Raw genomic sequence first — 13197 nt, 5'->3', positions numbered from 1 at the left:
TAACGTTAGCCCTGAGGAAGGCTACGTTCCTATTAATTATGACCACTGTCGCTGCGTGGTTAACGTGTTTTACATACTGGCTTTATTTAATCTGTGAAAACATAGCGCTGTAGAGTGATGGGGGTGTAAAATAAAAATGCTAACTGTCAATTTTAGCTCAGTAGTCATTGCTGGATAAAACACCAAGTAGCACTGGTCCCTAATGTGCTCCAATACAGCAGGTATCATACATTTATTTTGAACACTGCAAAAACTCAAAATCCTATCAGGACTTACAGTTTAGACTAACTCAAAACTTAAATAGAAGTTAAAAATAGCTTGACACAAATGGAAATTCAATTGAAACATGTGGGAAAAACACCAAGCTTTTAAGTGCTGTGTATTACCAAGTGTAATTACATTTTTAGATAAGAAATATGTTTTTTGTTTTTTTTAATATGATCTAGAAGTTTTTTGAGTGAAAGCAGTGATTTTTCCCCCCTAGTCACATCTGAGATGCAATTGTTGGCTGTTTTCAACAATGTACATAAAAAATAAAGACATTGACTGACTGAAAACGGTTCAATATTAGATGAAATGTCTTTTTTTGGTCATGTATATTTTATACGATTACTCGATTAATCGGCAGAATTTTCAGTCGATTACTCGATTACTAAAATATTCGATAGCTGCAGCCCTAATTTTAACGTGATTAATTACGGCCCGTTAACGCGATAAACTTGACAGCACGAGTTAAAACATCGCAATTATTCTACACCACGTCAATAAAATATGTCGTACCTCATCTTTGCTGGTGTATTCTACAATCTCCGTGCACAGGTTGCTGGATTTTATAGTCCCGAGGTTCTGCTGGTTGCTCTTTCTGTTGCAGGAGTCCTTGTACAACATGTACGGAGTGCCGGTTTCTGTCTGCGACTCGATGATGGCGTACCAAACCTGCTGAGCTTTCACCACGCGTTTAGCCCGGCCCTCTCTCTCGTATCTGAAGAACAAATTGGAAGTTGGAGCCGAAACATGAGTAGTTTATCAAATTTTCCCCTACCTGGTGTAGAGCTCCTCAAACTTTTCTCCCCAGCACTCATCCAATCCGGGGCACTCATTGGGGCACATTAGTGACCATTCCTACAACAGCAAGATAGGGAAATAACATTCAAAATCGAATAAAAAGCAATTAAGGGAAGATTTTTTTTTTCTTCCAATGAACCTGATTGCTTTCCACTCGTTTCATGAAGAGGTCAGGGATCCACATGGCGAAGAAAAGGTCTCGAGCTCTTTGCTCCTCTTTACCTGTGTTCTTCTTCAACTCCAAAAAGTCAAAAACATCACAATGCCAGGGCTCTAAGTAGACTGCAAACGCACCGGGTCTCTGGAAAAACAGGAGTGAATGAATACTTCCAATTCAAATAAACTTGATATTTAACTTTAGAAGTGCAACGATTAATCGATTAACTCAAGTAATTCGATTACAAATGAGCTTTATATCAAATTTTGCTTCTTCGAGTATTCATTTAATTAGAGTGAGGTTGTAATGATTTCTTCTGAAAATGTTTGCCTTCAGTTTTATTGATCTGGCTGGATACACTGCCCTCTAAGGGCAACAGTGAGTATGACTTAACTCATTCAACATGGCTGAATCCAGCTGCTCCCTGTTGTTTGAGCTAATATGATTTTTTATGCAATTGTAATTTAGCTCATAGGTATATTTAGCCGTTTTTTGTGGGAATATGCATTTGAACGATTTGTTAAGAGCATTTTATACATACACAGGGTATCACAAAAGTGAGTACACTCCTCGCATTTCTGCAGATATTTAAGTATATCTTTTCATGGGACAACACTGACAAAATGACACTTTGATACAATGAAAAGTAGTCTGTGTGCAGCTTATATAATAGAGGTAATTTATTTTCCCCTCAAAATAACTCAGAATATAGCCATTAATATCTAAAACCCTGGCAACAAAAGTGAGAACACCCCTTAAAAACTACGTACATCCCTAAATGTCCAAATTGAGTACTGCTTGTCATTTTCCCTCCAAAATGTCATGTGACTCGATACAGGAGTGCTGTCAGTATTGCTGCAGAGATTGAAGACATATTCGTGCTGACAATGTGGCAGCTTAACGCTCCTCCGACGTCGGCCAGTTTGTCCGGTGGTAATTCTCCACCCGCTTCCCCAGCAAACATGCTCTCCTCCCGAAGCAGGGGACGAGCTATAACTTGCTCGCCGCCAGGCGGGTTGCCAATCAGCGAAGACAATCGACAACCCCGCCGCCGTGTGATATGATCCCGGGTAGTTTTGAGTCATTTTTCGCTTCGAAAGCCGAGAATAGACTTTGAAACATCACTCAGTTCGGGTTAGCATGTCGGCTAGCAGTCACGCCTCCTGGTTTGTTTACGCTCTCCTAAGCCGGGGCAGGTAAGTGACAAAAGCCGGACTAATTCCGGTGGCATAAAACATCGTTCGGGAGGTGCGACAGTAAAGGTGAAGTCGACAGTTTTGACTATTATAGAGTAATTTTGCCATGTCGTACTGAATAAATCAATTTTTAATACTACATATTCCATTTAGCACAAGACTGTTATTTGTCATGACCATACCATTTATTTAGCAATTGGGGGAAAATACTTCGATAAAAAGAATATCCTGTTAAAATATTGGCGTAGAGAGACTGAAACAATGACATTTTGCAGCAAATTCCCCCTCAATGGGTTGAATTCTAAATCAGATAAAACCATGACCCTGCTGACGTCATCCTCCTCTTGGGGACGCTAGAGCCCTATAAAGGTAGGCGTGGCTAAACGGCACATTAAAAGACTAATTTCTCGTCATCTGCGCTTTGCCAAATTGTTGTATATAGTCGAATTGTCTCAAAATATGATTTTAATTCACATAATAATGCTATTTAAGACTTTTTTTCTCCTGTTGTAGGCACTTTAAAGCAACCAGTGGGGCATCACAATACAATTAGCCATAATATGTTATAACAACGACAGCATATATCGGTATTGGATTGGATTGGGATATTGGTTTAAAAAAATTGGTTTGTGTTTGTTTTATCTTTGAAAGATAACTTATTTTGCTGTTTTATGGTATGTAAAGCACTTTGGACTCCTTGGCGGATTTTTTAAAAATGTGCTTTACAAATAAAGTTGATTGATTGATTGAAAAAGTCATTAACGGACAACTCAAAATTAACCTTGTTGCCTCCTTGGTCAACATAGCGTGCCGTGTTGTTGTAAACACGAAGCATAGGAACCAGCCCATTCGAAGTGCCGTTTGTCTGTAATGAAAATGGTCAAAAATGATAAAACATGACGCATGTTTTAAGCTAATTCACTGTAGTTTTGTGACACACTCACCCCGGCAATGTAGCTGCCAGTAGCTCTAATGCAGCTAACCGCTAGGCCTATGCCTCCTGCTGATTTCGAAATGAGGGCGCATTGTTTCAATGTGTCATAAATCCCATCAATGCTGTCATCCTGCATTGCTAGAAGGAAGCAGCTGTTAAAAAAAGGAGGATACATTCAATCAAACAGTGTAATTGGTTCTGCTAGCTTAACTCCAGTTGTGCTCACCTGGACAATTGTGGCTTGTTGGTCCCAGCGTTGAAAAGAGTGGGGGAGGCGTGCGTGAACCATTTCTCTGACAGAAGATTGTACGTTTCGATGGCCGCGTCGACGTCTTCTCGGTGAATGCCCACCGCCACTCTCATTAGCATGTGCTGGGGTCTCTCCGCCACTACGCAAACAAAGCTTGGTTAACAAAAACATTAAAAACAACTGACTTGGATTTGGTTTTGTGTCGCTTTAGTAAAAACTCTCACCTTTGCCATTTATTTTCAACAAATATGATCGCTCAAGAGTCTACGGAAAGAACAGGAAAGTTACATAGGGCCTCCAAAGACGGGTTGGAGATCAAATCACCTTAAAACCAAAGTAGTTGTAGGAAAAGTCTCGGTCGTAAATGATGGCAGAGTTGAGGCGCTGCAAAATACAGTAAGAAGGAGATATCAAATCTGCAATTAAATGATCACTCATTGAGGGTAAATCCCCCTATTTTCATTAATTGGACATTTAGCATTAAGTTTTTAGTAGGGATGTAATTCGGCCCATCGCACCATTTTTCAGAGGATCGGAATCAGGTTTTTAATTTAAAAAAAAATTTTTTTTTTCTGCTTCATGCTTGTACTGCCTCTAACCTCCCTCCTAGCTAACCAATGCGACCAAACTTGTTTTATTTCTTGATCACCAGCTGGTGTTTGGTACTTAAAGTTAGCGATGATTGACAGGTTTGTAGTGTTGATCTCGTGAAAGAGGGCTCGGTAGCTATACAATCAAAGATTTTTCTACGTTATTCCTGTTTAACAATAATTCACATTAACAGTGAAATTGATCAGTCAACTAATCCCTCATGTATTACGACCCACCAGCACCCTCTGCTGACGGATTTCCGTCACTACGATGTAGACCTTTAATCCATGTAATATGACCAAAAACAAAATGTATCATGTAGTAGGAAGAACTGTAATTTTATTCGAGTAAAAGTCCATGTGCTATATGTATACATGTACACTGCTGGCCACAAGTATTGGCACCCCTGCAATGCTGTCAGATAATGCTCAATGATTGTAATTACAAATGCTTTAGCAGTAATACCTTCATTTATTTTGCTTGCAATGAAAAAACACAAAAGAGAATTTAAAAAAACCGTAATCATTATCATTTTACACAAAACTCCAAAAATAGGCCGGACAAAAGTATTGGCACCCTCAGCCTAATACTTATTAGCACAACCTTTAGAAAAAATAACTGCAAACAACCGCTTTATCCATCAATGAGTTTCTTACAATAATGCTCTGCTGGAATTTTGGACCACTCTTCTTTGACCAACTGCTCCAGGTCTCTGAGGTTTGAAGGGTGCCTTCTCCGAACTGCCATTTTCAGATCTCTCCACAGGGTATCTATGGGATTCAGGTCTGGACTCATTGCTGGCCACTTTAGAGGTCTCCAGTGCTTTCTCTCAAACCATTTTATAGTGTTTTTTGAAATGTGTTTTGGGCCATTGTCCTGCTGGAAAACCCATGACCTCTGAGGGAGACCCAGCTTTCTCACACTGGGCCCTACATTATGCTGCAAAATTTGTTGGTAGTCTTCATACTTTATAATTCCATGCACACGGTTAAGCAGCCCAGTGCCAGAGGAAGCAAAGCAACCCCAAAACATCAGGGAACCTCCGCCATGTTTGACTAGGGGGACCGTGTTCTTTTCTTTGAAAGCCTTGTTATTTCCCCCTGTAAACTCTATCTTGATGCCTTTTCTGAAAAAGCTCTACTTTTGTCTAATCTAGGGGTGCCCAATCCCGGTCCTCGAGAGCCCCTATCCAGCTTGTTTTCCATGTCTCCCTCCTCTAACACACCTGAATCAACTAATCAGGATCGTTATCAGGCTGCTGCAGAGCTGATCATTTGATTCAGGTGTGTTAAAGGAGGGAGACACGGAAAACAAGCTGGATAGGGGCTCTCGAGACCCGGGATTGGGCACCCCTGGTCTAATCTGATCAGAGAACATTCCTCCAAAACGTTCTTGGCTTTCTCAGGTAAATTTTGGCAAACTCCAGCCTGGCTTTTTTATGTCTCAGGGTCAGAAGTGGGGTCTTCCTGGGTATCCTACCATAGAGTCCCTTTTCATTCAGACGACCTGGAGCAGTTGGCCAAAGAACAATGGTCTAAAATTCCAGCAAAGCATTGTAAGAATGTCATTGATGGATACCGGAACCGTTTGTTCGCAGTTATTTTGTCTAAAGGTTGTGCTACCAAGTATTAGGTTGAGGGTGCCAATACTTTTGTCCGGCCCATTTATGTAGTTTTGTGTTAAAGGATCTTTTTTTTTTTCTTTCCCCATTCTCTTTTCGTTTTTGTCATTGCAAGCAAAATAAATAAATATATCACTACCAAAGCATTTGTAATGGCAATCATTTTCTGGGAGAAATTGAGCATTATCTGACAGAATTGCAGGGGTGCCAATACTTTTGGCCAGCAGTGTACCATGTACTGTATTTCAAATTTCTAGTTATATGTTGTTTACTCATTTTTTGGTTTATTTCCATTTCCGATTTCAATTGTTTTTTTGTTTTTTTTAAACTCTCTTGATGATTTAATGTGATTTTTTGTGTCATTGTATTACCTGTTTCAATGTTTTGTTTGTTTACATTCATTTTCTAGTTTTATTTCTATTTCCTATTAACTTTCTTGATGATGTGATTTTTACGTATCATTTAATCTATGTGGATCTTCATGTGACGTAAAGTACTTTAAATTGCCTTGTGTTGAATGATGTTATATATATACAGTATATATATAAAAATGTATTGCCTTTCACAAAAGTGCCAATTGCTTTTTGTTGGCTTTTATTCATTCATCACATTTGCTCAAAAATTTCAGCATTTGTATATTAAAATTCAAAAGAAAAAAAAAAAAAAAAAAAGAAAAAAAAAAAAAAACAAAAAAAAAACACGACCTACTGCTTGTAAAGTTGTTTTTTGTTTGTTTGCAAAATAGTGTTTTACTCACCTGATATTACCAGTTTGATTCAGAATTGGGATTTTTTAAAAAATATTACACATTTATATGACTAATATCTAAAAATATTTCTCATAAAATTACATCTTGATTCAGAAAATATTAGGGCTGTCAAAATTATCGCGTTAACGGGCGGTAATTTAAAAACATTTTTTTAATTAATCATGTTAAAATATTTGACGCAATTAACGCACATGCCTCGCTCAAACAGACCAAAATGACAGTACAGTGTAATGTCCGCTTGTTACTTGTTTTTTGGTGTTTGGCGCCCTCTGCTGGCGTTTGGGTCCAACTGATTTTATGGGTTAGTATCATGAGTGAGCATGGTGTAATTATTGACATCAACAATGGCGAGCTACTAGTTTATTTTTTGATTGAAAATTTTAGAAATTTTAATAAAACGAAAACATTAAGAGGGGTTTTAATATAAAATTTCTATAACTTGTACTAACATTTATCTTTTAAGAACTAGTCTTTCTATCCATGGATCGCTTTAAGAGAATGTTAATAATGTTAATGCCATCTTGTTGATTTATTGTTATAATAAACAAATACAGTACTTATGTACCGTATGTAGAATGTATATATTCGTCTTGTGTCTTATGTTTCCATTCCAACAATAATTTACAGAAAAATATGGCATATTTTATAGATGGTTTGAATTGCCATTAATTACGATTAATTAATTTTTAAGCTGTAATTAACTCGATTAAAAATTTTAATCGTTTGACAGCCCTAGAATATATATATATTTTTGACACAAATGTTATTCTTGTCTTGTTTTTTTCCCCCCCTTTTAAGTTTTTTGTCTCTTTTGGACCTAGAATTTAATTATACTTACAGCTTTGTTTTCCCGAACAATGTCAAGTGTCTCTTTGGAGATCATTGGGAGGTGACGCTTGTTGATGGGGTTGATGTAGGCGTAGAGGTCCTCCATCACGTCTTCATAAAACAAAAGAAGAGAATTTAACACTTTGTAAGATTGTATTCATAATGGCTGCCTCTTCATTTGACAACCCGTGTCAAACCTACCACTAAAAACTTTCTTGGTCTCCTTATGCAGGTTGGAAACGGCAATCCGTGCAGCCAGGATGGCGTAATCAGGATGTTTGGTGGTTAACGTGGCGGCGGTCTCGGCAGCCAGAGTGTCCAGCTCCACCGTGGTCACTCCGTTGTACAAACCCTGGATCACCTTCATTGTTATCCCGGCCTGCCGAGATAAAACACAGTAAATTATACTGCGCTGGAGCTTTTAGGCCGAAGATTTCAACTTACAGGGTCCAAAAAGTCAAAATTGAGGCCATAGCAAAGCTTCTGGATGCGAGATGTGATTTTATCAAAACTAACTGCCTCTCGGCGACCATCTGGGAACAAAAAAAGTACAAGATTTATAGGACAGTGCCACATTAGGACATACAGTATAAGCTCTATATTAGTACTGCAACGATTAATTGATTAACTTGACTAATTCGATTAGAAAAAAGATTCGAATCAAATTTTGCTCCTTCGAAGATTCCTTTAATTAGATAGGCATTGTAATAGTTTGTTTTGAAAGTGTTCGCATTTAGTTTTATTCATTTGGGTGGATAGACTGCCCTCTTGTGGTAACAGTGAATATGACATAACTCATCTAACATGACTGGATCCAGCCGCTCCCTGTTAAGACCAACATAAGGTAAGTTTTTGTCTGAGCTAATGTTTTTTACTGCATTCCTAATTTAGTTTATAGGTATATTTAACAGTTTTTTGTGGGATTATGTGTTCGAACGATTTGTTAAGAGGACTGTAAAAAAAAAGTTAGTATTTTATAACATTTAAGTTAGCGGACTTTTGCTATGCGAGTTAGCCAACTGTTCTTTTGTCGAACTTATCCTCATTTATTTTATTTTTTTTTAATACCGTTTGAGGCTAAGATGAGGTATTTTAATTTAGTTTTCAATGCATTTACTGCTCTAGTGAAATGCAAGTGCATATTTGCGTAGTTTGAAGAAACACTCAGGAATTTTATTTTGTATTCGCATTTAATGCTCTTTTGAAAGTCTTTGTTTTACATCTCCTAAAATGTATTCTGCAACACATTAAATGTTTCTAATCCGATGACTCGATTATTCGAACGAGATTAATCGATGACTTAAATAATCGATAGCTGCAGCCCTATGCTAAATAATTAATGGATAAAATACAGAAACACATTGTGCAAAATTTGTTTTGTGCAAATTATAGTGACACTGAGTTAAAATAAAACTTACGAGTGATGTCTAAATATTAGAGGTGAAACGATTAATCGATTAACTCAAGTGGGTCAATCAGAAAAAATCTTTGAATCAAATTTTGCTGCTTCGAGTATTGGTTTAATTAAGAGTTGTGATGTGATGGTTTGATTTGAAAGAGTTTGCATTTAGTTTTATTGATTTGGGCGGATACACTTCCCTCTAGTGGCAACAGTGAATATGACTTATTTCATTTAACATGGCTGAATCCAGCTGCTCTCTGTTAAGAACAACATAAGTTAAGTTTTTGTTTGAGCTAATATGTTTTTTCATCTATTTGTAATTTAGTTTACAGGTACATTTAGCCGCCTTTTGTGGGAATTTGTGTTTGGATGATTGGTTAAGGGCATTGTAAAAATCGTTAGCATTTTACAGCATTTAAGTTCGCTGACTTTTGCTATGCAAGTTAGCCAGTTGTTCTTTTGTTATACTTAGATCCTCATTTATTTATTGTTTTATACTGTTTGAGGCTATAATCAGGTATTTTATTTTAATTTTTTAAATGAGAGTGCAATTCGGCATACTTTGAAGAAACACTCGGGCAATTTATTTTGTATTCGCATTCAAAGCTCTTTTGAAAGTGCAATTTTAGCAAGCCTTTGTTTTACATCTAAAATTCTGCAATCCTAATCCGATTACTCGAACGAACTAGTTGATAGATTAATCGACTACTAAAATAATCGATAGGTGCAGCCCTACATTTATTATTTGAAAAAAAAAAAAAGACAGGTTAGCGCTGAGCATTCCTTTGTTGAAATTTTGCTTGTTTGCTGTCATTGACGGCAATGGACGTCCAAACCATTTGAACTGAGAGTTGGCAGTAATAATTCGCAGTTCAAATAGGTTGTCCGTCCATCCTCATCAATGTCAGCATATTTTTCAAATTATATTTTGATGCTTTTAAAATCACAGAAGCTCTTCAAAAAAATGTTTAAAGAATACCTCTTTTGATGACGTGCATGTTGACAGCTTGATTGTTCAGCTCCGGTTGTTTTTCTCCTTTGCGGTAACTTTGAAAATGGCTCGAAGTTGACGTTTAAACATCAACTTTTACAATACAACATCTGTTGAAGCAGTTGAATCTGACAATGAGAGCGCCAACGATCGTCAAACCAGTTGAAGAACATTGCACCGGCAGCTCAGCCAATCAGATGAGACTTGCTGTAAAGTCAACCAATCGTTATGCGTCTATAGGAACGTATAACAACTTCCGGCTTCCCTCTGAATGTGGCGGGAATACTCAAAATACATGTTTCGACAGGAAAAAACAATTAAGTCCAGACAACGTCGGCACAGCAATATTAACAGAACAGTAAACGAAACAGTTCATAAAACAATATCCCGGATTAATACCGATTTTTACAGTGCTTAAATCATTTTGAAACTATTTCGTCACAACCCCAAAAGTTAAATGGAATTACATGAAGAAACGAAATTCGTTCAAGGCACTGTACCTGCTGCCTGATAATAAAAATAATAATAATGAGCTTTTATTGTTATGCCGACAACACCCAACTACACTTACATGCCTTTATTTATATTAATAATACTGAATGGTTGACTTTAGGACAAGCTACACGCCGTACTTAAATCGGTGTTCTGCCAAAATGTCTTACATCGGCAAAACGTCCTACAAGAGGCGAATTTAAGAACTACCGTGCGCTTTCAACTTGTTTCGTTTCGATGCATACAGGCAGAACGTACTGTACTAAAAATGCCTTTAAATACTTAAACGTCGTTATATCAAATAAAGTTTTAAATATGCTACGTAACTAATGTGGTCAATAGAACGACATTGCTTTAAAACTACCACAAGAAAACACAATAGTTAAATGTATGAGAGGGAAATACATGGAAAAAGTATTTTGAGGCAGTAAAAGATAAAACTCAACAATATGAATGAAGTGAGTACTCGCCTTTAACCGATGTGCGCATGCGCATTGTGTAAAACGAACACCGGAAATGCCCCTAATGTTAGCATAACAACACCTGTTCGCATAGCTACATTTAAGCTAACATTTTTTTATGCAATGTTGTGAAATATTTTCTTTACCCAAGTTTCAAAATTCCCTACGATTTTTTTTCGTAAGGAATTGACAATTGCGCCCCCTCCCCCAAATAAAAATAAAATCAAAGATACAAAATGACAAGACAACACAGTATTAAGATGCTATTTCCTGGAATGCTTTTGCTTTTTTCCCCCCTTCAAATTTTTCAAATGTTTTCATCCTTTATTTTTATTTTTTTTTGGGCCAAATATTTAAATTGTATTCTTTTCTTTTTTTTTTTCTCCCCCAAGCAGCTCATTCCTTTGTCTTTATTGGTAAAGCAGACATGCTCGTAAATTAGAAATCCGTATTTTTACAAACAAAAGGACATGAAGAAAATACATCATCATCCACATCCTGCAAATATAAACAGTAACAAATCCCAAAACTATTATCTGATAAACTTACTTTTTTTTACACTACGGTGTACTACCGCACACACTCAAGTACAAAAAAACAGGATAGAGAGTAAACTCCTCTGAATATACAAGAACCCAGTTCACTTTCCTTTTTAAAACCAACAGGGAACTTATTAGAAATGTAATCAAGATGCGTGGATAACTCCGAAGGACACAGTGAATGTATTTACATGCATGAAAACAATAAATATTCTTTTGGTTTTAGAGTTTCACTACCAAGAAAAAAAAAATGCAACTGAGTCATTCCAAATCAAGGTGCGTGTAAACATTATCAGGTCAACTACCATTGAATTCTGATACAGTATAAAGGAAGAAATCATGGATTTTTTTTTGAATGTGGACAGAATTCTTCCATGTTAAAACGACAGAAAATATAACAGTAAAAGGAAAAAGTGAATAGCAACTTGTTATGCAAATTTACATATTATACATAAAAAGAAGTCAAGAAATCTTGCTTTTAAAAAAAAACTTTCACCAAGGGGCTGGTGAGTATAAGGCAAAGAAAGTCTATTGATCTCTCTCTTTCTCTCTCTCTATACATATTTATGACTATTTAGTTCTTAAAATCAAATTGTTATTTTTTTACATTCAAACATCTGTCTATGGATATTCATGAACAACCGAGTTTTTGTTTGAGAAGCAACGTGAAATGTGATCAATATATTTACAGTAAATGATCACAAGGAATTTCTCATTGTTCTCCAATTGGTGAGTGGTGGAAAAGTATTTTTATCCTATGAATTAAGGAAAATAAGATATTTTCTGATGACTTGTGGATCATTTAGCAAATCCTTTCCCTGTAATGCACCTCAGAGAAGTGCAGGTGACGCTGCAACAATGACTTGAATGAGGGCGTCGGAGCCATCCGGAAGCGAAAGAATAAATTTGCTTGCGGTCTTTGAATCGAGAGCTCACCCCGCCCCTCCCGAAAAAAAAGGAAGAAACGATCTTAAATACAGTAATGTATAAAAATAGCTTTTCACAGTTTACGCAAATGTTGTGCATTACTGACAGTCAAGTAAGCAAACTTCAAAACTATTTTGAAGAATTGCACCTTCATCTTTGTTGAGTTGAGGGACCGGTCGAAAAAGCAAAACTTTGCACTTCTTTGAGTCTTAAAATGACTGTTGAAAATACTGGGAGCGAAGGGATATTGTCGTCTCTGTCGGGAAGGACGGACGGCTTCACCGTCTCCAAGATCGGCTTTCGTACTTGTCATCTTCATCGTCGTCCTCTTCTTCTTCTTCCTCCTCGCCCGGCAGATAGGACCGACCTTCTTTCTGCTGGCAAAAAACAACAAAGGTTATTAGATTTGTACTTTCGATTTGTGAGGAGACAAGAAAAATGATGCCACTGCTTGGTTGTCATGCCTATTACAAATATTTGCGACCATTCTCACGAACATTTAAATACAGTGCTGGCACCCCTGCAATTCTGTCAGATAATGCTCAATTTCTCCCAGAAAATGATTGCAATTACAAATGCTTTGGTAGTAATATCTTCATTTATTTAGCTTGCAATGAAAAAAACACAAAAGAGACTGGGGAAAAAAATCATTATCATTTTACACAAAACTCCAAAAATGGGCCAGACAAAAGTATCAGCACCCTTTGAAAAATCACGTGATGCTTCTCTAATTTGTGTAATTAACAGCACCTGTTACTTACCTGTGGCACGTAAAAGGTGGTGCCAATAACTAAATCACACTTGCAGCCAGTTAAAATGGATTAAAGTTGACTCAAATTCTGCCCTGTGTCCTTGTGTGAGCATGGAGAAAAGAACACCAAAGAACTGTCTGAGGACTTGAGAAGCAACATTGTGAGGAAGCATGAGCAATCTCAAGGCTACAAGTCCATCTCGAAAGACCTGAATGTTCCTGT

At 37.0% G+C, this 13197-nt stretch overlaps 2 protein-coding genes across 5 annotated transcripts in view; both read right to left on the bottom strand.

Annotated features, from left to right (window-relative positions):
* The window catches only part of LOC130906296 (ribonucleoside-diphosphate reductase large subunit-like), a 24212-nt gene extending 13360 nt beyond the window's left edge, over window positions 1-10852 (bottom strand). For both annotated transcript variants that reach the window (XM_057820465.1, XM_057820464.1), the window contains exons 1-12: window positions 9793-10852; window positions 7856-7944; window positions 7613-7790; window positions 7422-7522; window positions 3927-3986; window positions 3827-3866; window positions 3579-3741; window positions 3363-3504; window positions 3200-3283; window positions 1205-1366; window positions 1043-1122; window positions 781-982 (exon numbers count right to left, since the gene is read on the bottom strand). In XM_057820465.1, coding sequence (XP_057676448.1) covers window positions 781-982; window positions 1043-1122; window positions 1205-1366; window positions 3200-3283; window positions 3363-3504; window positions 3579-3741; window positions 3827-3866; window positions 3927-3986; window positions 7422-7522; window positions 7613-7790; window positions 7856-7944; window positions 9793-9811 — 1320 coding nt within the window. In that variant the 5' untranslated portion in view covers window positions 9812-10852. The remainder of the gene's footprint in view (window positions 1-780; window positions 983-1042; window positions 1123-1204; window positions 1367-3199; window positions 3284-3362; window positions 3505-3578; window positions 3742-3826; window positions 3867-3926; window positions 3987-7421; window positions 7523-7612; window positions 7791-7855; window positions 7945-9792) is intronic.
* Window positions 10853-11041: 189 nt separating this feature from the next.
* The window catches only part of rbm27 (RNA binding motif protein 27), a 70058-nt gene continuing 67902 nt past the window's right edge, over window positions 11042-13197 (bottom strand). The window contains exon 21 of one of the 3 annotated variants that reach the window (XM_057820460.1): window positions 11042-12600. In XM_057820460.1, the coding sequence (XP_057676443.1) occupies window positions 12502-12600 (99 nt within the window). In that variant the 3' untranslated portion in view covers window positions 11042-12501. The remainder of the gene's footprint in view (window positions 12601-13197) is intronic. The other 2 variants (XM_057820461.1, XM_057820462.1) reach the window with 2 other exon arrangements.

The sequence above is a fragment of the Corythoichthys intestinalis genome, chromosome 18 (assembly GCF_030265065.1).
Source record: "Corythoichthys intestinalis isolate RoL2023-P3 chromosome 18, ASM3026506v1, whole genome shotgun sequence".
Taxonomy (NCBI): Eukaryota; Metazoa; Chordata; class Actinopteri; order Syngnathiformes; family Syngnathidae; genus Corythoichthys; species Corythoichthys intestinalis.
The sequence above is the reverse complement of the archived record's forward strand: the minus strand, read 5'-3'. Positions and strand labels throughout refer to the sequence as shown.